The sequence below is a fragment of the Panthera tigris genome, chromosome A3, assembly GCF_018350195.1.
Source record: "Panthera tigris isolate Pti1 chromosome A3, P.tigris_Pti1_mat1.1, whole genome shotgun sequence".
Lineage (NCBI taxonomy): Eukaryota > Metazoa > Chordata > Mammalia > Carnivora > Felidae > Panthera > Panthera tigris.
The window spans coordinates 31,036,176-31,055,874 of NC_056662.1; the positions used below are offsets into that span (position 1 = coordinate 31,036,176).

The 19,699-nt window shown below is 46.1% G+C and overlaps 1 protein-coding gene across 6 annotated transcripts in view; it reads right to left on the reverse strand.

The window, feature by feature from the left end:
* Positions 1 to 246: 246 nt before the first annotated feature.
* The window catches only part of SLC23A2 (solute carrier family 23 member 2), a 133,740-nt gene continuing 114,287 nt past the window's right edge, over positions 247 to 19,699 (reverse strand). For all 6 annotated transcript variants that reach the window (XM_042980870.1, XM_042980872.1, XM_042980869.1 and 3 more), the window contains 6 exons: positions 16,974 to 17,121; positions 15,724 to 15,829; positions 10,287 to 10,416; positions 9,499 to 9,636; positions 6,785 to 6,880; positions 247 to 5,014 (listed from right to left, as the gene is read on the reverse strand). In XM_042980870.1, coding sequence (XP_042836804.1) covers positions 4,782 to 5,014; positions 6,785 to 6,880; positions 9,499 to 9,636; positions 10,287 to 10,416; positions 15,724 to 15,829; positions 16,974 to 17,121 — 851 coding nt within the window. In that variant the 3' untranslated portion in view covers positions 247 to 4,781. The remainder of the gene's footprint in view (positions 5,015 to 6,784; positions 6,881 to 9,498; positions 9,637 to 10,286; positions 10,417 to 15,723; positions 15,830 to 16,973; positions 17,122 to 19,699) is intronic.

Consider the following 19,699-nt stretch of genomic DNA (forward strand, 5'->3'; position numbering starts at 1 on the left):
GCATCCTGTAATGAAGGTTCACTCAGGCATCCCCCAAGCGGCCCGCTGTGGTTCTCTGCTCATGGGAACAGATGATGCTTTGGCTCCTGCTTTCCTCCTGTGGTCTTCCAGGTCCCCGACAACGGTAACATCTGAGACTTGCTGAATCGAGTTTACTGAGTCGATTTCCCTCCCCTGGGTGATGACTTTTAATTAACGACAAATTTCCTACAGACCAGCCAAAGGAGGAGGCGCATTAACAGGAACTGCGTCCAGGAGAGCTTTTATTTGTACGGAACAGTTTTAAAAATACAGAATAAAATAGCTTTATCTCTACTATTATTCACAACATCTGGTCCAAATATTACATATTTTTAAAATACTTAAACGTTTAATGAAGCCATGTTAGAAAAACAATATGAAAATTCTTTTTTAAAAACTCCATAAAAGAATTACACATCTCAAAAAACAACCCCACCCCCAGATACCCTCGGTATGCAAAATAAAAATAAAAAACAAACAAAACCCCAGAAAGGTATATAGCCAAAGTCAGTCACAAAAACACAAGGAAAATATAGGCATCCCCACTGCTTTAAGAACAGTCAGAAATTTATTAATGTGTCAAACAGAGGTTGTTACCAACGAACAAAAAAGGGTATTAACTTGAACTGTCAGTGAGACGGCGACACTGGTGAGGGTGCCCTAAGTGCCGGGAAACGAGCGCAGTGAGTCTAAGGACGCCGGGTGTTCCTTCTGCGGAGGATGACCAGGCACAGTCAAGAACAACCTAGAAGGGCAGGAATGTGTGTGAGGCTGCTGAAAAGGGGTGCCCAGCGCTAACGTGCTTTCCGCATCCACAGGGAGAAGCCGAATGTCCGCGACAACGGGCGGTCTTCTCAAGCTACTCAGGAGGTGACTGCAGGTGAAGTGGCGGGTGGGAAACGTCCTGTTGTCTGTGTCCAAATCATAAGGGGACAGAGCACAACACGTATGGCATGTGGAAACCCGGGGCCCTTCTCTGAGGCCCAGGGGGGCTCCCCTGAGAAGGGGCGCTCCCCAGAAGCCTCAGGCCCGCGTGCAGTGAGTGCACAGCCACGGTGCCCGGGGGGTGTGGCTGCGTGTGCACGTCCCAAGCACAGCGCCCACGCAACGCTGCCGCTCACTGCCAGGCAGGTTCTGGAATGAGGCTTCTGCCACAGCTCCTTATTCACCTTCTACCTGGCCTGGCCACTCTCGTGGCATCAGTATGCTGGATGATCATAGTTGCCAACTCGTAAGTCTAAGTTGCCAGTACCAATCCTTCAGCAGGGCCGTGAATGAAAGAATTACTTTAGCTCATGGTGATAAAATATACGCATGGTTAAATAAAGTATACACACATACTAGAGATTCATCAATGGAGAAATTCTATTATCACATGACATTGTCATGAAAATTATATCATTCCCTCCCTGGAGAACTGACTATTATCCTGGGTAGAAATGTTACTTTACTATATGGAAATACTGCAGTATTCATGCATAAACCAAGTCGTCATCATGAAAGTCAGTATTCTACAGTATAAAGCAAATCCGGTGTGTGAATTTGTTACCATGAAAACGGGAAACCACCAGGACCCACGACGCCTCATTCCAACTGGCCTGGTTAAGCCACTTCTCTTACCTCCATCAATCACAAGAAACTACGACATCTGAAACCCTCTTAAGAAAGAGTCTGTATGAAAGAATCTAAGTTTAATTCCCTAATGAGACAAAGACTGGAGCCATTCCCCATTAGTCTATGAACCATGTTAGATAGTTTTTATTAAAACCAGTGGTGGGCTCTCCCTTGCCACCCACCTCGATGGGACAGTACCTACTGTCCTTCTAAATAAATACTTTCTACTTCTTACATTGAGATGGCCAGGGTCAATGTAAAGACGGTGGGTAGGTGTAGTCACTATGGAAACTGGAGGCTGAATGCCCTGTCCAAGAACACTTACATCCAAAACATTTAAAAACGTTCTATTGGCCAAAGTGTGGTGGATATGCGGCCCCAGAAATGCAGGCCAATAATGTAAATGCACATGGCCCCTTCGTCCCTCAAAACCTCCCTTTCAGTGTGTGCTTGAACCTAAGGAGCAGACGAATACATTTCTCTTTTAATTACAGACTCATTCTGTGGTGTATTTGCCGGCAGGAGGACCACTTTCGATCATGGTTGTGTGTGCTGCACATGCAGGATCTGTTCATTATCAGGCGACTCCACTCACTCAAGTGAAAGTGAGTGCAGAAAGCACCAGACTCAATGGGACCTTTAGTTGGGCTGCCCTCTTTCCTCCCCACCTCCTGTCCCCTTCCCCCTGCCTTAGAGAATCTAAAGTTGGCCCCAACGAAACAAAAAGAGCAAAATCCGTCATCTCTAACATTTGGTGTGGATACAGGGCTTCCCTCCACATTTAAATGCTTGCAGAAGACATCCCCCAGACCAGCAGATTCGGAAGCTCCCAATAAAACCTGGCCCAAGGAGGGGTTTCAGAAGGGAGTGGGTTTCTGGATGTTTGAAGCACATATCCTGAGTGTCACTCACTAGGAGGGAAGATGCCCCATCAGGTTATGCTGAAAGTTAAATTACCCAATGGTTCAGATGCTTTTATTTGATATTTGGTCCTTCTGCTCACCTAGAGAACCAGAATACTGCAAATCTCTGGCCTGTTTAACAGTTTCCCCACTATTTAGAGCAGAGAAATTAGAGATGCTGAGCAAAAACACAAACAGAAGGAAACTGAGAGCAACTTTGCAGGACGGCTGTCGGCACTGAGTGTTAGTTAACCAAGTTAAAGAGATGAAAACCATTGACCAGTGTGCTTCTATAGTTAACTATGCACCAGATACAATTTTAAAAAACATACAAAATTAAATGCAATTTAGAATCTAATTTTTTTTTTTTTTTTTACTTAATCTGCAATAAGATCTTGGCAAAACGGTACAGTGGCTTTGAACTATTCTTGCCAGAATACGCCTTGAAGCCCCAAACTTCCCAGGAATCAAGGAGGCTATAGTGGTACAACAATGCTGCCAAGACATCAGAACGAGGTGGAGGAGAGCCAGCTGTGGGGCAGGAAACGCGCCCTGTGGACACAGAGCTGCTGAGAACCATGCCCTGCTGTCAGAGACAACAACACCCATTGGCTGTCTAAGGCTCAACCAGGTTAACAAACGACCTAAGAAGCACAACCTCACGCAGCGAGGTTGCTACCTTGTGTTTCAGGGTTTCCTTTGGCTGAAAATTTTCAAACCAAATTCCACAGAAGTAACTTTTCCAGAAAAGATTTAGTGTTATTAATGAGAAATCAACAGAAGGGGCCCTGCCTACTGCTTTTCTTACCATCTTCTGCAATAACTTAAAACAAGAAAGGCAGCATTTAGCCAGTCTAATTCCAACCCCTGCAAAATCAAAATCCAGTGGACATTCCACATGGTAACTCACAGAAAGTCTCCTTAAGCCTTAACTGCCAGAAATGAGTTGCAACAGAACTACAGGGATGGATTTACCAGGATGTCCAACCATTCAATATGGCGGCTCTGTTGATTACCTGCCTCAGCTTCCCTTCTTCACAAAACAAATTCACGTGTAACTTAACCCACGGTTTCTGGGCTCTGGTCCAGTAGTCAGTTTTGATAAATAGATTAGGCATTACAGTATTTACACTTTCATGGTATCAAGCAATACAAAACACAACCACAATAATGGTTACTGGCCTTCAAAAGCCTTGACGACAAGCTTCCCTGATGGTATCCACAGCTTTATAAATGCTGGTTCTTTTCTTAATGGGAAGTGAGGGGTGGGGGACAAGTAATAGGGATGCAAGGAAAGAGGGTCACATGGAAAAACACTGATTTCAAAAACCTGTTATAGTCAATAACATTAAATAGGAATAAAATCTTGTAATTTATAGATACACGCAACAAGAACTGACATCCACATGACGGCAGAGTCAAGACTCCCATAAACATCTGCTTAGTGCCCCTGTGTGGTACTCTATACCCATCACACCAGCCTGGAGTGATAAAATGTCAGATAGAGTGTCTCAATTATAGTGAAAAAGAGGCCAGTATGAAATGTGCTGGCCCATCCTGGGCCAGGGTGGCACCAAGAAAGAGCAGTTGAGAATCAGATATTGACTTCAAGGTCCTTTCCTTTCCCCTCCAATCCCCCAAACAGATTTCAATTCTAGTAACACCTGTACAGACCTTACCCACACACAGATATGGGTATAAGGTAACCATGTTGACTGTTTTCAATCAGGTCAATAGTTTCCTGCTACAGGAGCATCAGGGGACACAGAATCACATTTGACCAGTCAGATGTGACAGTGCGAGGATACTGGTGCCCCTTGAGCAGAGGGGGTCTATGTGGGTGCAGGCTGAGGTCAAATAAAATAGAAGCGGGTCCACGTGCTTCTGGAACAGAAAGCCCCTGCACCCCAGAGGCAGCTTGTAGGAAAGCTAGCCCAGGGTGGTGGAAGGAGACCGAAACCAAGGAACCGCTGTGGATTTAAACACCCACTCCCACAGGAGGACAGGAACTTCAAGTTCAATGGACGCTCTCAAAGGCAAGGGGTAGGGCTTAAATAAGGAGACAGGTGAGACACAATATTAGACACGATCACCACCCACAACAAAAAAAGCTATTTGTAATCGTCTTAGCTCTGGGTGCAGAATGTAAATGCAGATATACAAACATACAGGTTACTGCTTGTTACTCAGCAAGGAACTACAGATTCATGCCTCACTGCGGCCAGGCCACAGGGTGAGCTACAGCTATACCGTGGCCTGCGAGTCCTCGTCTGAACTCCGGCTGGTGGCATTCTTCCTGAGGCCTTTCCACGTGTAGCCTGCAAAGGTTGGGCTGATGGGTAAGTAGCCGAAGCATCTGTATTTTTTAATAATGTTCATGCCGAACGGCAGATCATAGGATTCCATGCCATCGAGCGACTTGCTCCCTTTGCCCACACCCTTCTTCCACTTCCGGATTCCTCTTTCTTCCGGAGTACCTGTGGAACACACACACACACACACACAACAATACAATGGAATGTTTAGTTTGACAGTTCCACCAAGAGTTGAGATTCTCCGACATGCTGTCCCACACATGGAACCTGCCAGGACGACAGCAAAGATCCCTTGAGGAGCAGTTGATGGCACTCAGCCATCCAGGTGCCTAAACCAGAAACCTAAGAACCACTAGCCCACCCTTGTTCCTTTTGCTCCACAAACATCCCGATGTCTTTGCCTCCTCATTGCCCTCCCACGTGGCCCATATTCTCGATTCCCATTGTTGAGGTCAGTCCCACACCACGTTATTGCTTTCTTGGGTCGTTTTAACAATCTCCTAACTGGTTGTCTGGTCTTCCAACTCACCATCTCTTTCCCCAAATCTGTTCTCAAAAACCAACACAAGAACTTCTAAAATGCAAAATATGATCTTGCAGAATAGGACCCGGTCTTTATTATATCACATATAATGTCTTCATAAACTGGTCAGGGCAAACCACCCCCCATCCACACATGCCAAGCTTTATCCTGCTTTGCTCCATCTGTGTGGGGTGGAGGAGGGGGAGGGAGGGAGAGGCACTTTTGCCACGTACTCCCCACTTGTCATGGATGAACATGTGAGGATGAACTTCCATGTTGTAGCCTGACAAATGAGTCAGGGAGAAAGATCTGGGCCCACAGGGCTCAGTAGCTCCTGAGCCCTTGACTTTTTCTGTAAATCTTTCTGGTGCAGAGAGGCACAATGGCACCTGCCTTTGGCTACATGGGATACCTAACAACGTACTATCTCTGCCCAAACCCAGATGAGGAGCTTAAGTATATGGTGCAGGATAAGGAACACCGTTGTTTTCTTACATCTAAGCAAGGCCCTCCCATCCATGTTGCTGTAACAAAGTGAACTTTAATTTCCACCTGTCAGACTCCTGTGCCTCTCGCTCAATTAGTTCTGAGAGAGTTAGTGACTGACCCCATCAATCTAACACCTTCCACCTATTCATGCATGTGATTCCTTTTGCCTCATGTGCAGCAACCTCTTGATTGAGGCTTTTTGGAGGTGTGCTGTTTTTAGGGGAGAAATCTCAACAAAACCTTCAAGTTCAAGAATACGCCTCACCCTTCCTTGATGGAAGGTACATCAATCAGTGTGTCCATGGTGGCACTTTCCAATGGTACCAGCAGCCTCCTCGAGGAAGCTGGGAAGGCTGTGAGGCAGGGCCCACATAGCATCACCCAGCTCGGCACAGAATGCACCCAGCTGAGAAGGGTTACGGGTGTGGGGGAGACAGCTGCCTCCATCCACCTCTCAGTCACTGGTCCTGGAAAGATCCTGTGCCTACCATACTATCTTTTGGTCCTAGGTAGCTGGGAGCCTGCCTCAGGAAGGAGGAGGAGACACACTGCAGGCTGTTAACAGCCGGCTCAGAAGAGTGTGTGAACAAGATGACAAAAGCCACCGTGGGCACTGAGCGAGGCTGTGCAAGGAGGACTGGTGGCTTGGACAGTGCCCCAGACATCTCACCACCCTGCACCATGGGCAAGAAGCTTACCTGTTTTCTCTCAACTCAGCAAGGAAAAAAAAAAACCCACTAGGTTTACCAGCAAAAAACTGATTCATAAAAGGAGGCTGGAGGCATCATCTTAACCGCTTTAGAAAAGACAGTTTGAACCAGTGAGGGCTTTGAACTGATTCACTCTTCCTGCTTCCGTATTTACTTTGCAAAACAAGTAATTCACATACGCAATAAGCACGTTTGGTGTATACCACATACCTGGGATGGTGTTATCCAAAATAAAAGCCACGCAGCCTCCTACAAACATAGCAGTTGTGAGAAGAACGTTCAACACCTGATCGATCCCCGTTATGCCTGGAGACAGAACACAGTGGGAGGGTCACTGCCACAGCCAGGACAGCTAGAAGGAGCACTGGGGTGGGGACTAATCACCAGCCAATGTGATGCATGAAGGTGAAAATTTCTGTTGTATATGAGCAGATAAATTTTTTGCTAGTAACATTTTCAACTATTATAAGTAATTTCCATAATAATCAAAAGGTTATCTCCATGAGGAGAATTCCCAACAATGGACCGTAGAAGATAAATCTAAGAATGAAGCTTACCCGATAATGAACTAGGAAGCCACTGGGGTGTGGTGTTTGCAGATTGAGAAAAAAAATTAATATAAAAGATAGCCGTTGCAAGGCTGAAAAAACTACAAACAGAATAAGACAACAAGAATATTTGTGGTGTTCACAACCAGATAAAGGGTTTCAGAATCCTGGATCACTGATGTGTGCTTTAGCTCCTTTTAATTAGGAGCAACTGAATTTATATAAGTGAACTCCTATAAATGTGATATATTAAAATGTGAAAAGCAGCAAGAATCTCCTCGTTATCAGAAGCTCACACACTTCCTAGATTTAAAGTATAAAAATCCTCAACAGAAAATAACAAGCATTGGCAAGAGTGTGGAGAAACAGAAACCCCTGAGCTCAAGTGGTGGGAATCAGTTTGGCAGTTCCTCCCAGAGTGAAAAGTCTAGGACTTCCCTATGACAAGGCAATTCTACCCCAAAGAAACAGACAACAGGTACTCAAATCCAGCTGATCCTCATGATTAGCAGATTCTGTATCTGAGTTTACCTAAACACTAAAAACTTATCTGCAAACCCAAAATGAATCCTCCTGGCCTTCGCAGTCATTCACAAAGCAGCAGAAACTTTGAGTTGCCAACAACATGCATGTTCCTGGCTGAGGTCAATCAAGGTAACGCTCCACCTTCTTGTTTCACCTCTGTTCTTCTCAAGTGTGCTTGTGGCGGTCTGTTTAATACCGCCTCTTCCCCATTTTTGTGTTTTTGGTCGGTGATTTAGTTGTTTAAAATGGCCCCCAAGTGTCGTGCTGAAGCACGGTCTACTGTTCCTAAGGGCAAGAAAGCCATGCTGAGCCTCAGGGAGAAACCGCATGTGTTGGGTGAGTTACACTGCTCTTGGCTGTTGCTCCCCTAGAAGGGACGGTTCAGCATTTGCTAATTCCGCGCTCACAGTGACCTTACAGAGCAGAACTACCATGGGTGAGGACTGACTGTACTTGTATGCCAATGTTCACAACAGTACTATTCACAACTGTCAAAGGGTAGCAACAAACCAAATGTCCACTGTTGGACAAATGGATAAACAGATTATGGTGTGTGTGTGTGCGTGCACGCGCATACAAACACACAATGGAATACTATTAGCCATGAAAAAGAATAAAATACTTATATACAAATCTCAAAAACATGCTAAGTGAAAGAAGCCAGAGATCACATATGATTTCATTTATGTGAAATATCCAGAACAGGTAAATCCACAGAAACAGAAAGCAAATTGGTGGTTGCCAGGGGCTGGGAGAAGGGGGATAAGAGGAATTAACTGCTTAATGGATATGGAATTTTATTTTGGGGTGAGGAGACAGTTTTGGAAACTAAATAGAGGTGGTGGTTATACAACATTGTAAATGTACTAAAACAGCATTGAACTGTTCACTTTAAAATAGTTCATTTTAAGGGTGCCTGGGTGGCTCGGTCGGCTGAGTGTCCGACTTCGACTTAGGTCATGATCTCACAGCTCATGAGTTCGAGCCGCACATTGGACTCTGTGCTGACAGCTCAGAGCCTGGAGGCTACTTCGGATTCTGTGTCTCCCTCTCTCTCTCTGCCCCTCCCCTGCTCAGGCTCTGTCTCTCTCTGTCTCAAAAATAAATTTAAAAAACAAACAAACAAAAAAAAAAACATTAAAAAAAAACTAAAATAGTTAATTTTACATTATAGAATTTTACCCAAAAAATATGTATATTTATATAAATATATATTTAATATAAAATGCTTAATATAAATATAATTATAAATTATCTTTCTAAATAAGTATAAATATAAAACTATATATAAAATACATATACATATAGTATATATGCTACATGTGTATGTGTGTGTGTGTGTGTGTGTGTGTGTGTGTGTGTATATATATATATATATAATGTATATATAAAATGGTCCCCAATTCCGCATAAAATGTCAGCAGCAATTGCTACTTAAGATGGTTCCCCTTTGTTCATTCTTCATGACATCAGGGTATTAAAAAGGTGTTAAAAGGGTCAATCTTGAATTCAAAGTAGTTACAATCTCAGGAGAAAGACATGTACTTGAAAGTCTATGAAGCTGGGTTTTGAATTCTATGTTTTCATAAAGCATTAGTCTGAAAAATCAAAAGGTTTTACGCACAGGCATTCTCCCAAAAGACAGGGTCCCTGTAAATAAAGAGCCCTTACCGTGCACACGAGTCAGGTGCACGTGCCAGCTCATGCCGGAAGCGCGAAGGGCTTCCAGATAAGCTGTGGCAAAACAAGACTCAAATGAGATAGACACATGGACCAATGTTCACGGAGACAATTCCTAAAGTTCCAAAGTCTTCTCTGAGCTGGTTGGTGGCTGTGGCCAGTTTTCCTTACCTGTGACGAGAGGGTTCTGCCTGAGGTAACTTGGAAGGACGAGCCCAAAGAAGATTGAAAATCCCAGGACAAAGAGGTTCCGGGAAGAATTTAAGTCAATGAACTGCAGGTTGGAGAGCCCAACAGCTGTGATCATTCCTGGAGAGAAAAACATCAGCTGGCGGGCAGCACTAAGCTCAGTACAGATGGGTGATGGAGGGGACACAGACTCCCCACCCTGCCCCTCCTCTGTCCCGCCAGAAACAAGTTGGGAGACAGAACAGTGACAGGACAGGGTCGGAATGTGACCACCTGGGTCTCTGAACCAAATGACTCCTGGCCTAAGCACCATCTGGGCTTACACAGGGACACAAACATCACATTCACTTTCTTTAGACCAAGCAGAAAACTAAGGACATTGGGTGCCCTTTAAAACCTGCCTCTACGCAGACATCCTGATTAAACTGGAAAACCCACCCGAAGATCTGGGCCCTGATCACAACCGAATGGCTCAGAGTTCATGTCAGTTGTAAATGCCATTCAGAGAAGATATCTGAGTTAAAACAATTAGATACACCAATTAAAGATTAAGGTCATCTTATTTTTCCTAGCATAAGTATCCTACACTTGGTTCTACCTTTAACATAAATTCAACTCAGAGACTGATGTTTTTATGTTTTGAAGGGGTATTCCCTGTGTACTTTTAAATGGAAACATATTAATTATTACCTCCCATCTTACTGAAGGGATTCCTGAGCAAATGTGAAAGGGAGGAGAGGAGACAGGCTCTCAAGGAAATGGGATTTTACCGAAGAGAGTACAGAAGAGGGCGCCAAGCACCGGATCCGGGAGGGAGGCGAAGAGGGCGCTGAACTTCCCGATCATGCCTAGAGCCAGCATGAGGGCCGCACCGTATTGAATCACCCGCCGACTGCCGACCTGAGGAACACACCAGAAGGCATTCACCGCCAGTTCTGCACAAATTTCCACGCAGGCTCCTCGGGGGCAAAAGTGACAGAAGCCCCAAACTACAAAACTTTCGGTTAAGAGAGATGTCTCATTTTACAATGAGGATGGCTCTCGGGGCACAATTCCTCTAAAGACACCCAGAGTAAAGAGATTACCACCAACTCCCCTCTTCCTCTTCCTCCTTCCCTCCCCTCCCCTCCCCTCCCCTCCCCTGGAAGAAGGCGGCACCAGGGCCCAGCCTTTGCTCCCTCTTCCCTGGGTGATGTCACTTCAGTGTAGACCTGCTCCTGCTCTCAGGTCTGGGCTTTCAAATACCATTACAGCCAAGGGCCAGGGTGACCTTCTAACGTCAAATGCAAAAACTAGGCTTATTCTGCTTTTCTCTTCCAGGTTCTTGGAATTACCCTTTATCAAGTTACCCCACCCCAAAGCAATTCACTTTGCCTCCATCTTCCCCACACCTTGAATCAGACAAGAGTCCCAAATATTTCTGGAACCTCCTCCCCTCCTCCTCTCCTTCCCCGTGAGAGGTGACACAGCCTGGAGGCCAAGGAGTGTGGATTCTCAGCCCCTCGCCTGGTCTGTACCCCACTCCACTCCAACCGGGGAACCAGGGCAAGCCACTTGGCTTCTTTGGGTGGCAGGATCCTCGTTTTAGAATGACACACCATGAGCTTTTGTTTTAAGGGTTAAATGAGACAAGGTGTAAAACAGTTTGAACAGTGCCTGACCAGCATGAGGCTACAGGACAGCCTCCCACTTGGGCTTGCGGCCTCAGCCTTTCCTCTACCTATCTGTCCTGTCCGCTGTGCAGAATGACCTTTCTCACACAGTGATTCGCGAGGTCAGCGCCTCCCCCCTTTAATCCTCTGGTGCTGGGGAAATAAAACCCCTTTCTCAGGCATCCCCAGGCCTGTCTACCTGGACACTCTTTCCCACATCCCCCTTCTGGCCGGTTCTAGACACACCCTTCAAAACACTACCAAATGCCACCTCCTCTTAAAAGCCTTCCTTGATTCCAAACGTCTGCCCCCCCACACTGGGTCTTTGCAGAACCATTATAATATTTCCCACATGGTCTCCTCTCTATCTGTTCAACCTGATCTCTGCCTTCTAGAAACTTCTACCTGGGCAGAAGTGGGATGTGGAGCCAGCACCAGGCTCCAGAATCCTGCACTGTGTGCTGCCTTTCCCAGGAAAATACCTTGAAGACATAAATTGATAAAAGAGGTTCCAGGAGGATGACTTACAGTGAGGAGATGGCTGCTAAACTAAAATGAAATGGAATTTCAGATTTAGTCCCTCAGTTGCACCAGCCACTATTTCAAGTGCTCAACGGGAACGTGCAGCTGGCAGATCCCACACAGAATGGCACAGGTGTGCATAGAACGTCCCACACTGCACAATGCTCTGCTGGGTGGTGCTGGTCTGGAGCTTCCAACAGGGCCCAAAAGTCAGGTGGTTAAGAATCAGAGTAGAATCTTACTGAGCCAACAAAGGGATGGCTGGCTGTCTGGCTATAAGCAGGCACAGCGGACCCTGGAGCCCAGGTTCTGTCGTCAGAATCTACCGCTCCCCCCACACGTCATCAGGGCAGGGAGGCAGTGAAAAAGGGTATGCCAACTGGAGAACTGAGCAAAAATGACTTCTATTTGGCTGCATTACATGATAGGGGAGCCTGCTGTTTTTCAGCAAACGTTTTTAGGAATCTACTATGTGACCAGCACTTGTTAGACTGGAGGGGGAGGGGAATACAAAGACGAGCAAGCCACAAACTTATGATCAAATAATTGTACGGCTGCAATGGTTATGCTGTGTGGGCACCCGGCAGGGAGGAAGAGCTCTGAAGAGCTAGGGAGGGATGAGTAAGAGTTCCCTGGAGGAAGAGCATCCAGGTACAGGGAGCCACCTGTGCTGAGGGGATCAGATGTGCAAGGGGGAGGGCAAGGCCGGCTTTGCTTGAAACAATAAATGCTTGAAACAATAAATCCTATATGAAGACTGTACATGGAAGGCTGATCTGCCTTAAATACTCAAAAACAAGCAAGCAAACAAACAAACAGGCAGCAACTAAGCCATTCTCCTGTTCAATGACTATTAACTGATGCCTATTACACACTTCTGTTTGAAACACCAGAAACACAGCCCTAATCCCTGTCCTCCCGGTGCGGTGTACATGGAATGGAGCCTTTTGCCTCTCCTTCCCTGCTGCTGGCTCCCTGGAATCTCTTCCCTGCCTCAGTTCTGACTTCTTTCTTGAACTCTGTGCCTCTAGGGCCATCAAAATATTGACACCGCATTTCTGGCTTTCCAGTCTTTGACAGTGTGGAATGCAGCACAGGAGAAATGACCTTCCTCTGGACACCTCCAAAGAGACTTCACTGTCAGGAGAGGTGGTATTTATTCTGTCCCTAGAAACAAACTTAGGGCTAAATATCAAGGACGCTAGCTGGTGCTTACTGTGTATCTACACTGTGCCAGACTGCGCTAAGTGCATTACATCAATTTATTAATTGCAACGCCTGGCTTTGTAGACAAGGGCATGGAGACTCAGGGAGGTGATGTAACCTGTCCACCGTCACACTGCGAGAAGTGATGGGACCAGGGCTGGAATCCAAAACAGTCACCTCCCCACCCTGATACGCCATCCCTCTTTGTGGGACAGACACTGGAACACACTGAGCAGAGAAGTACGTGGAATCCAACCCAAGGGCTTCTGAACACAACAGGGTAGCTGGCATCCTCAACTCCTAATCAAATAGGTTAGAACTGCCATGTACAGGGACCATCATAACTGGATAAAGGATAACAAATGTCAGAGCTGCCAGGAAATGGAGACAGATCCTTTGGAAGAACCAGAGTTCACCCTCTTTCTGTAGGCCACGGTAGTCTCACACAATGGCCCACACCACTGCTGTCCTTTAGAACTTTCCACAAGGATGGAAATGTCCTGTATCGGTGCTGCCCACTGACAGCCACTAGACACACGTGACTGCTGAGCCCCTGAAATGTGGCTAGTGCAACTGAGGAACTGAATTTCTTATTTCAACTAACTTAAAAGAGCCACATGTAGCTACTATTAAACTGGACAGCACAGATCTTGATCTAGAATTGTAGGATTTCAGAGCTGCGAGTTCTCAGAAAAGGGACTTGTCCCAAGTCCTTCAGCTGGATGAGAACACAGCCTCCAGCTCGTGCCTTTCTCCTGGAACAGGGACCTTCCATCAGCTGTATGGCTGGGGCCAAAAAGAAATATCTGCTCCAAGTCCCATTTCCCACCCCAATGCAGCTGTGCAGACAGCTCAATTATCCCTCTAGTGAAGTCAGCAATGAAAACCAATTCCAGGCCCCTGAACGGATGCCGCCCTTGCCCGGGGATAGTAATCCAACGGGATTCAGAAAGATCAATTAGCTCATTAAAAAGTGCTGGCAGGTTGCCTTTTCAGAATAAGCTGGCACCATTCAAACTGTAATAAAGAAATTACTCCCCAAACCACCTCAGTCGCATTTCAGAAGGAAGCCTCAATGAGCACCACCACCTACTCCCTACAGTGACCCGGGTTAAGTTTTGTGAGGCTCGTTCTAAAGGGGTGCAGAAAGGGAGCTGGCTTGTTAAACCACTTTGCCCTAGGAGTCCCTCCATCTGTAACAATTTTACTACTATGATATTTCAGATTAGTTACAGGTCTACTGGGCTACGGCAGCAAACTGGTTAAAGGGCCCTTAGCTCTGTGTGGTCAGCACCTGCTTCTACCATGGGCAGTGACAGGACCCAGCACAGCCTGTGAGGAGTAGCAGGCAGGGCTGTGTGCAGCCCCGAGCCCAAGATCTGTGATGGTCCCGCCCACTTACAGGAAAATGAACAGGTCAGGTGTGCACTGTGTGCTCCCGCTCACCTGGATTTGTAGTCAAGATTAACCAAACTTAGTGTCTGGTTTCTTTTTATCTGGTTATAGAATCCTCCAGGGGGTGGGGGATGGGTTTCTAATTTTACAGAGGTCAGATAGCTCTAGAAGGCTGCAGCTCACCCCTAAATTCTCAGGATAGAGGGCTCAGGTGAGGGGGACCTGTGGCCCACACAGGCCATCCCAGACGGTGAGCAGGTCCTAACTGTCTCTAGCTGCCCAGAGTACAGCAGCCACGGCGCAGGCCCATTCCAGCCTGGCAGACGACGCACTCTGGCCCAGGGCAGCTGGGATGCAGAACTTAGCAATAAATTTGGAAGGCCTAGGAGCAGGCTCCTTACAGAAGCCGGATTGTGGGGTGGGGCAGCCCCTGGTCACGTGTCTATTTGGAGGGGTGAGTCGGACTCCGGACCCAGGCTCTGCTCAGCCTGGAGACTTGCTGTAGCTTGTCAAATCCACTAACTCCGCATCAGATTTCATCTGAAAGAGAAAGACTCTGGTGCTGTGGTTTGAAAATCACATTAATTCTTTACTGTAAGGCTGATTTTTTTCCTCTAAGGACTGGCATCATCTCACATTTAGAACTAGTGCTGTCTCCTATTTCCACCTCCTCCCCTGACCCCAAAGTCCACTCTCTTCATAACAGGGCAAGTGAGCCTTAAAAAATACCCTGACAGAGCCAAGCCCAGGGCACCCCCTTCTCCTGTCTCTGGCAGCTTACGGGGCTTGTGTGACTTCGTCCTGTTACCTGGAGGGTGTCAACTGCTCTCACCACCCCGTACTCTGCTCCTGCCCCACTGGCCTCCTTGCTGATCAGCAGCATGAGGGCCTACTCTCACGATAGGGCTTCACCCTGGCCGCGTCCCTGGCCTGAACGTCCATCTCCATCACTCCCTCCACTGCCCTGTTCAGGTGCTTGCTCAGGGTCATCTCAGGTGAGGCTGAGCCTGACTTACTCCCCTTCACTGCCGATACCCCCATCCTGCCCCAGGTTTTTCTCATACTAACTATACTTACTGTTTATTGTTGATCTTCCCCTCTCTAGAATGTAAACTCTGACAACAGGATTTTTTTTCATTCACTGACGCATTCCAAGTGTCTAGAACAATAGCCTGGCACAGGGTTGGGACTTAGTATTTGTAGAATGCACAAGGGAATGGTAACACTGAGTGCCTGGCTACCGGGGCAGCCAAGGGAGGGAGACCTCCATCAGCATTCCAGAAACCTATCAATGAGAAAAAGATTGGGGAGCAGGGTGGGGAGATGATCTCAGAATCAGAAGCCTTCCTTTTGGAATTCACAGTGGTTAGACCAAATGATGAAATGGATCAACACCAGAGGCCCAACCATTTAATTAGAAAAATATCTGTACCTTAGTAATTCCCAAAACTCCAATGTTGGGACTGGATGAAGTAGAGCCATTCCCAGTACCAAATATGCCATCGAGAACACAGGAGAGACCCTCCACGAAAATCCCCCTAAAACATAAAGGAATGGGGGAAAGAGAAACATTCATTCAATGCGGGAAACACTCTGAAATACTCTCCAAGTGGCTATAACCCAAAGGCAGTGTGCACAGGTGGGAAGCCTCCGCACTCCTGGGAAGGGTCAGAAGGGCAGTCTCAGGCCCGCCTCCCAGACCTGCTCAAGTAGAACCTGCATTTTAACAGGACCCCCCATGCTCACTCAACTGTAAGAAGCACTTCTGTGAGCCACACATTAGACACAGGTGTTTAAAAATCATTCCAAATGAAAGGCTTTTAGCCAGAAAACAGAGCCATTTGTTGGGATCTGAGACAAGTATGGGCTGTCCACTGATTTGATTCCTTTACTATTAATACATAGTTTCATCAGGAAGGAAATGCTCTGTAATTTTGTCACACTGGAACTTTTTAAAGAATCAATATAAGTAGCTCAATCATATGCAACACCCGTGGGAGAAAGCTATAAGAACCAAGACTATGAATGCTAACAGAACCAAAGCAAAACATGCTGACACCAGACCAATGGATCTCATCACACATAATCCCTTCTGGAAGGGCAACAGCTAGTTGGGCAAGGGGGTCTTCTGTGCTCTTTTCTGCAACCCCACAGGGTCCAATTCGCTCCTAGCTTCCAGAACGTGAAGACCAGGTATGCTGAGAGGATAAACCCCCCTGCCCATAAGTCTCTAGGTACTGCAGATTTCACCTATTCCTGCTCTTCTGGTCTCTCTAGGAATTTTAATTGTGAACAGACGACACAGCATTTACCCTTAAGAACAGTAAGGAAAACAAGAAATCAAAAAGGACATATAACCCTGACCCCAAATCAAGCAAAGAACAATGGCAGCGTCTCGCCTCTGTTCTGGTGAGTTTAGGGTCTGGCACGGTCTCAGAAAGAGCATCTTACATGACCATCACTGAGGAAGGAAGGGTGGGGACTGCGCTCCATGCTACAGATGAGGAAAAGGAGAGCAAAATGGGGGCAGGGACTTGTCCAAAGACAAACAACCAACAAAGAGCCCTGATGCTCAGCTGCTTCCACGCTAAAAGTCTTGGAAAGTCTTCTCCATGATTAACCAAAGAGCCAAGTAAGGAGGTACGGGGCCCAAGGAAGAACTCAAGTTTCTCAGGAACGAACCTGTTTATCGCATGGATGGGAGGTGGCGGGGCACAGGACAGCCTTGCACAGGCGTAATAGTCCCCAATAGACTCGATAATACTGGCAACGACGGCGCTGAGCATGCCGATGACACCAGCCGCGGAGACGGTGGGCAGTCCCCACTGAACTGCGGAAGGAAAACGGAGCAGGCAAAAGTGATCAGGACATCAGAGGACTCTACAATACACACTCAGGTTTTGAGGCTCATGGAAAAAGATGTGTTTATTTTTAAATGTTATTCATCAATGCACTACATGCCTGGAGACAGTTCCTGAGTTGGATGAAGAGGACCATAGCCAGGATTGGTCTGCTCTGCATCTTTATTAAAAGTAAAGCGTTTGGCTACAAGAAAGAAGAGGGAAGTGCTTCTCTTCCTGCTTCAAGCCACACTCTCTGTCTACTAAATTACACAGCCTGTTGGATAGGAATTCCCGACAGGATAGGAAATTTGTATGAAGAGGATTTTTAACCCTACTGTGCAAAGCAAGACATAAAATAATGGTGATCTTGCCCAGGAGGTGACATTAAATGAAAAAGCAGTGAAAGGTCACCAGTTAAATTTAAATCCCAGCAGTAAAGCATGGCACAAGATGCAGTCAGCCCTCCAATGTAAGATCAGCACTTTTTAAAGTAAACCGTGTTATAGAAAATTAAATAGTTTCCTTTAAGAAAGCAAAGATTAAGTCCCCGGGTGACTTTATTTTGAGTATCTGGATTTAGTTAATTCTACATTAGTTTTTTCTTTATGTTATTTGGATACTGAAAGGCATGGATCTTGGGGCGCCTGGTGGCTCAGTCGATTAAGTGTCTCTTGATTTCAGCTCAGGTCAAGATCTCACAGTTTTGTGAGTATGAGCCCCATGTCTGGCTCTGGGCTGACAGCAGAAAGAAAAGAAAGAAAAGAAAGAAAGGAAAGAAAGGAAAGAAAAGAAAGAAAAGAAAGGAAGGAAGAAAGGAAGAAAGGAAGGAAGAAAGGAAGAAAGAAAGAAAACAAACCATGGGTCTTATTTAATAAAAATATCATGAGAAACTTTTACTTTTAAAAAGAAGAGACTTTGATAATGTGCTTTCTTTCTCTGAACCATTATAGTGCAGTCACTAAGTAGGAAAGCACAGTAACAAAGAAAGATGCATTAAATGGTCTTGTTCAAGACCAACAGTAGTTGGGGGGTCTGGACACTGCAAGACCTAAAACTGTAAAACAGACTTCAAACACAGGTGACCCACACTGGTCACAAGGACAGGTTAGGAAGATGCTGGGCTCTTGTCCAGAGGCTCTGGGGAGGGTGTGCAGGAATGGGCTGGTGCTCTGCAGAATGGAGTGCAGCGTGGGGAAGGCGGGCCTGGGAGAGGCTGGACGAGCAACACCGCAGGGCCTGGGTTTTGTAACAGGAGTGACCGCGGGTTTGGGAGGATAAAGAAGACATGTGAAGTAAGGTGTGCAGAGTATGTCTGGAGTGTATAAGGGCGGAACTGCTCCCGCCTGGGAGCAGACAGGGGCATGCTTGGTCAACACGCATCTCCAGGTAGGTTTGGAGCAGATGCCCCTATCCAGCAACATTTTGTATTTTCTAAATAATCTTATAGTTACCATGTTACTGACACAGCATTGTGGTTTTTAGTGTCCTGATTTGGGGGGAAGGATCCTTATTTTGCCATTTACTATTTCTTCAGAAATTGCCTTTTATTTTCTTAGTCTCATTACTATTTTCTTACTTTTTTCCCTTTTGCCTGCAGTCCTTCGATTTTTAAAATCTTTATTCCATCTACTTCAACATTTTAAATTTGCAATCTTCTAAATTTTTGACCCTTTTTCCATATAAATGTATATATAAATATGTGTGTGTGTGTGTGTGTGTAAATGCACTAGTCCAGGGCACCTGGGTGGCTCAGTTGGTTAAGCATCTGACTGGCTCAGGTCATGATGTCACCGTTGGTGAGTTAAAGCCCCGTGTCAGGCTCTGTGCTGACACCTCGGAGCCTGCTTTGGATTCTCTGTCTCTCTCTCTCTGCCCTCTCCTGCTCATGCTCTCTCTCTCTCAAAAATAAACAAACATAAAAAAATAAAAATAAATGCACTAGTCCACTTATTTGTTTTTTTCCCCCAAAAATGCAGTAATGTAAATGTATTTTCTCTTATGACTTTAATAACATTTTTTTCTCTAGCTTACTTTTTTGTAAGAATATATAAAAACATGTAACATACAAAATATGTGTTAACTGTTTATGTTATTAGTAAGGCTTCCCGTCACAGTAGGCTCTTAGTAGTTAAGTTTTGGGGAAAGAAGTTGTATGTGATTTTCTGACTGTGGGGGTGGGGTGCCCCAACCTCCCCACACCCCCACCTGTTGTTCAAGAGTCAACCATGTGCGTGCCTGCGCGGGAAGCAGGTCTGTGTATGCATGTTGCTGTTTTCCAGCTTTCAGTCTTAACTGTCATCTCATGTCTCCTTTCAACTCCAATACCTAACAACACCCATGTGGTTACTTTACAGCAGAGTTTCTCCACCGCAGCACTGTTGACATTTTGGGCCCCAAATCGCATTTTACCAACCAATTTAGGTAACTGTTATCAAACTAGAGACTCAGGACCACCGCTCTAGATACCTGAAAACCTGCCTCCAGGTTAAGCCAAACTGTCAGAGTGCGGCTCTCTGGGGGTGGCTTTTTACCCGGGGAGCAGCGGCAGCAGAGCCGCTCTGCCCC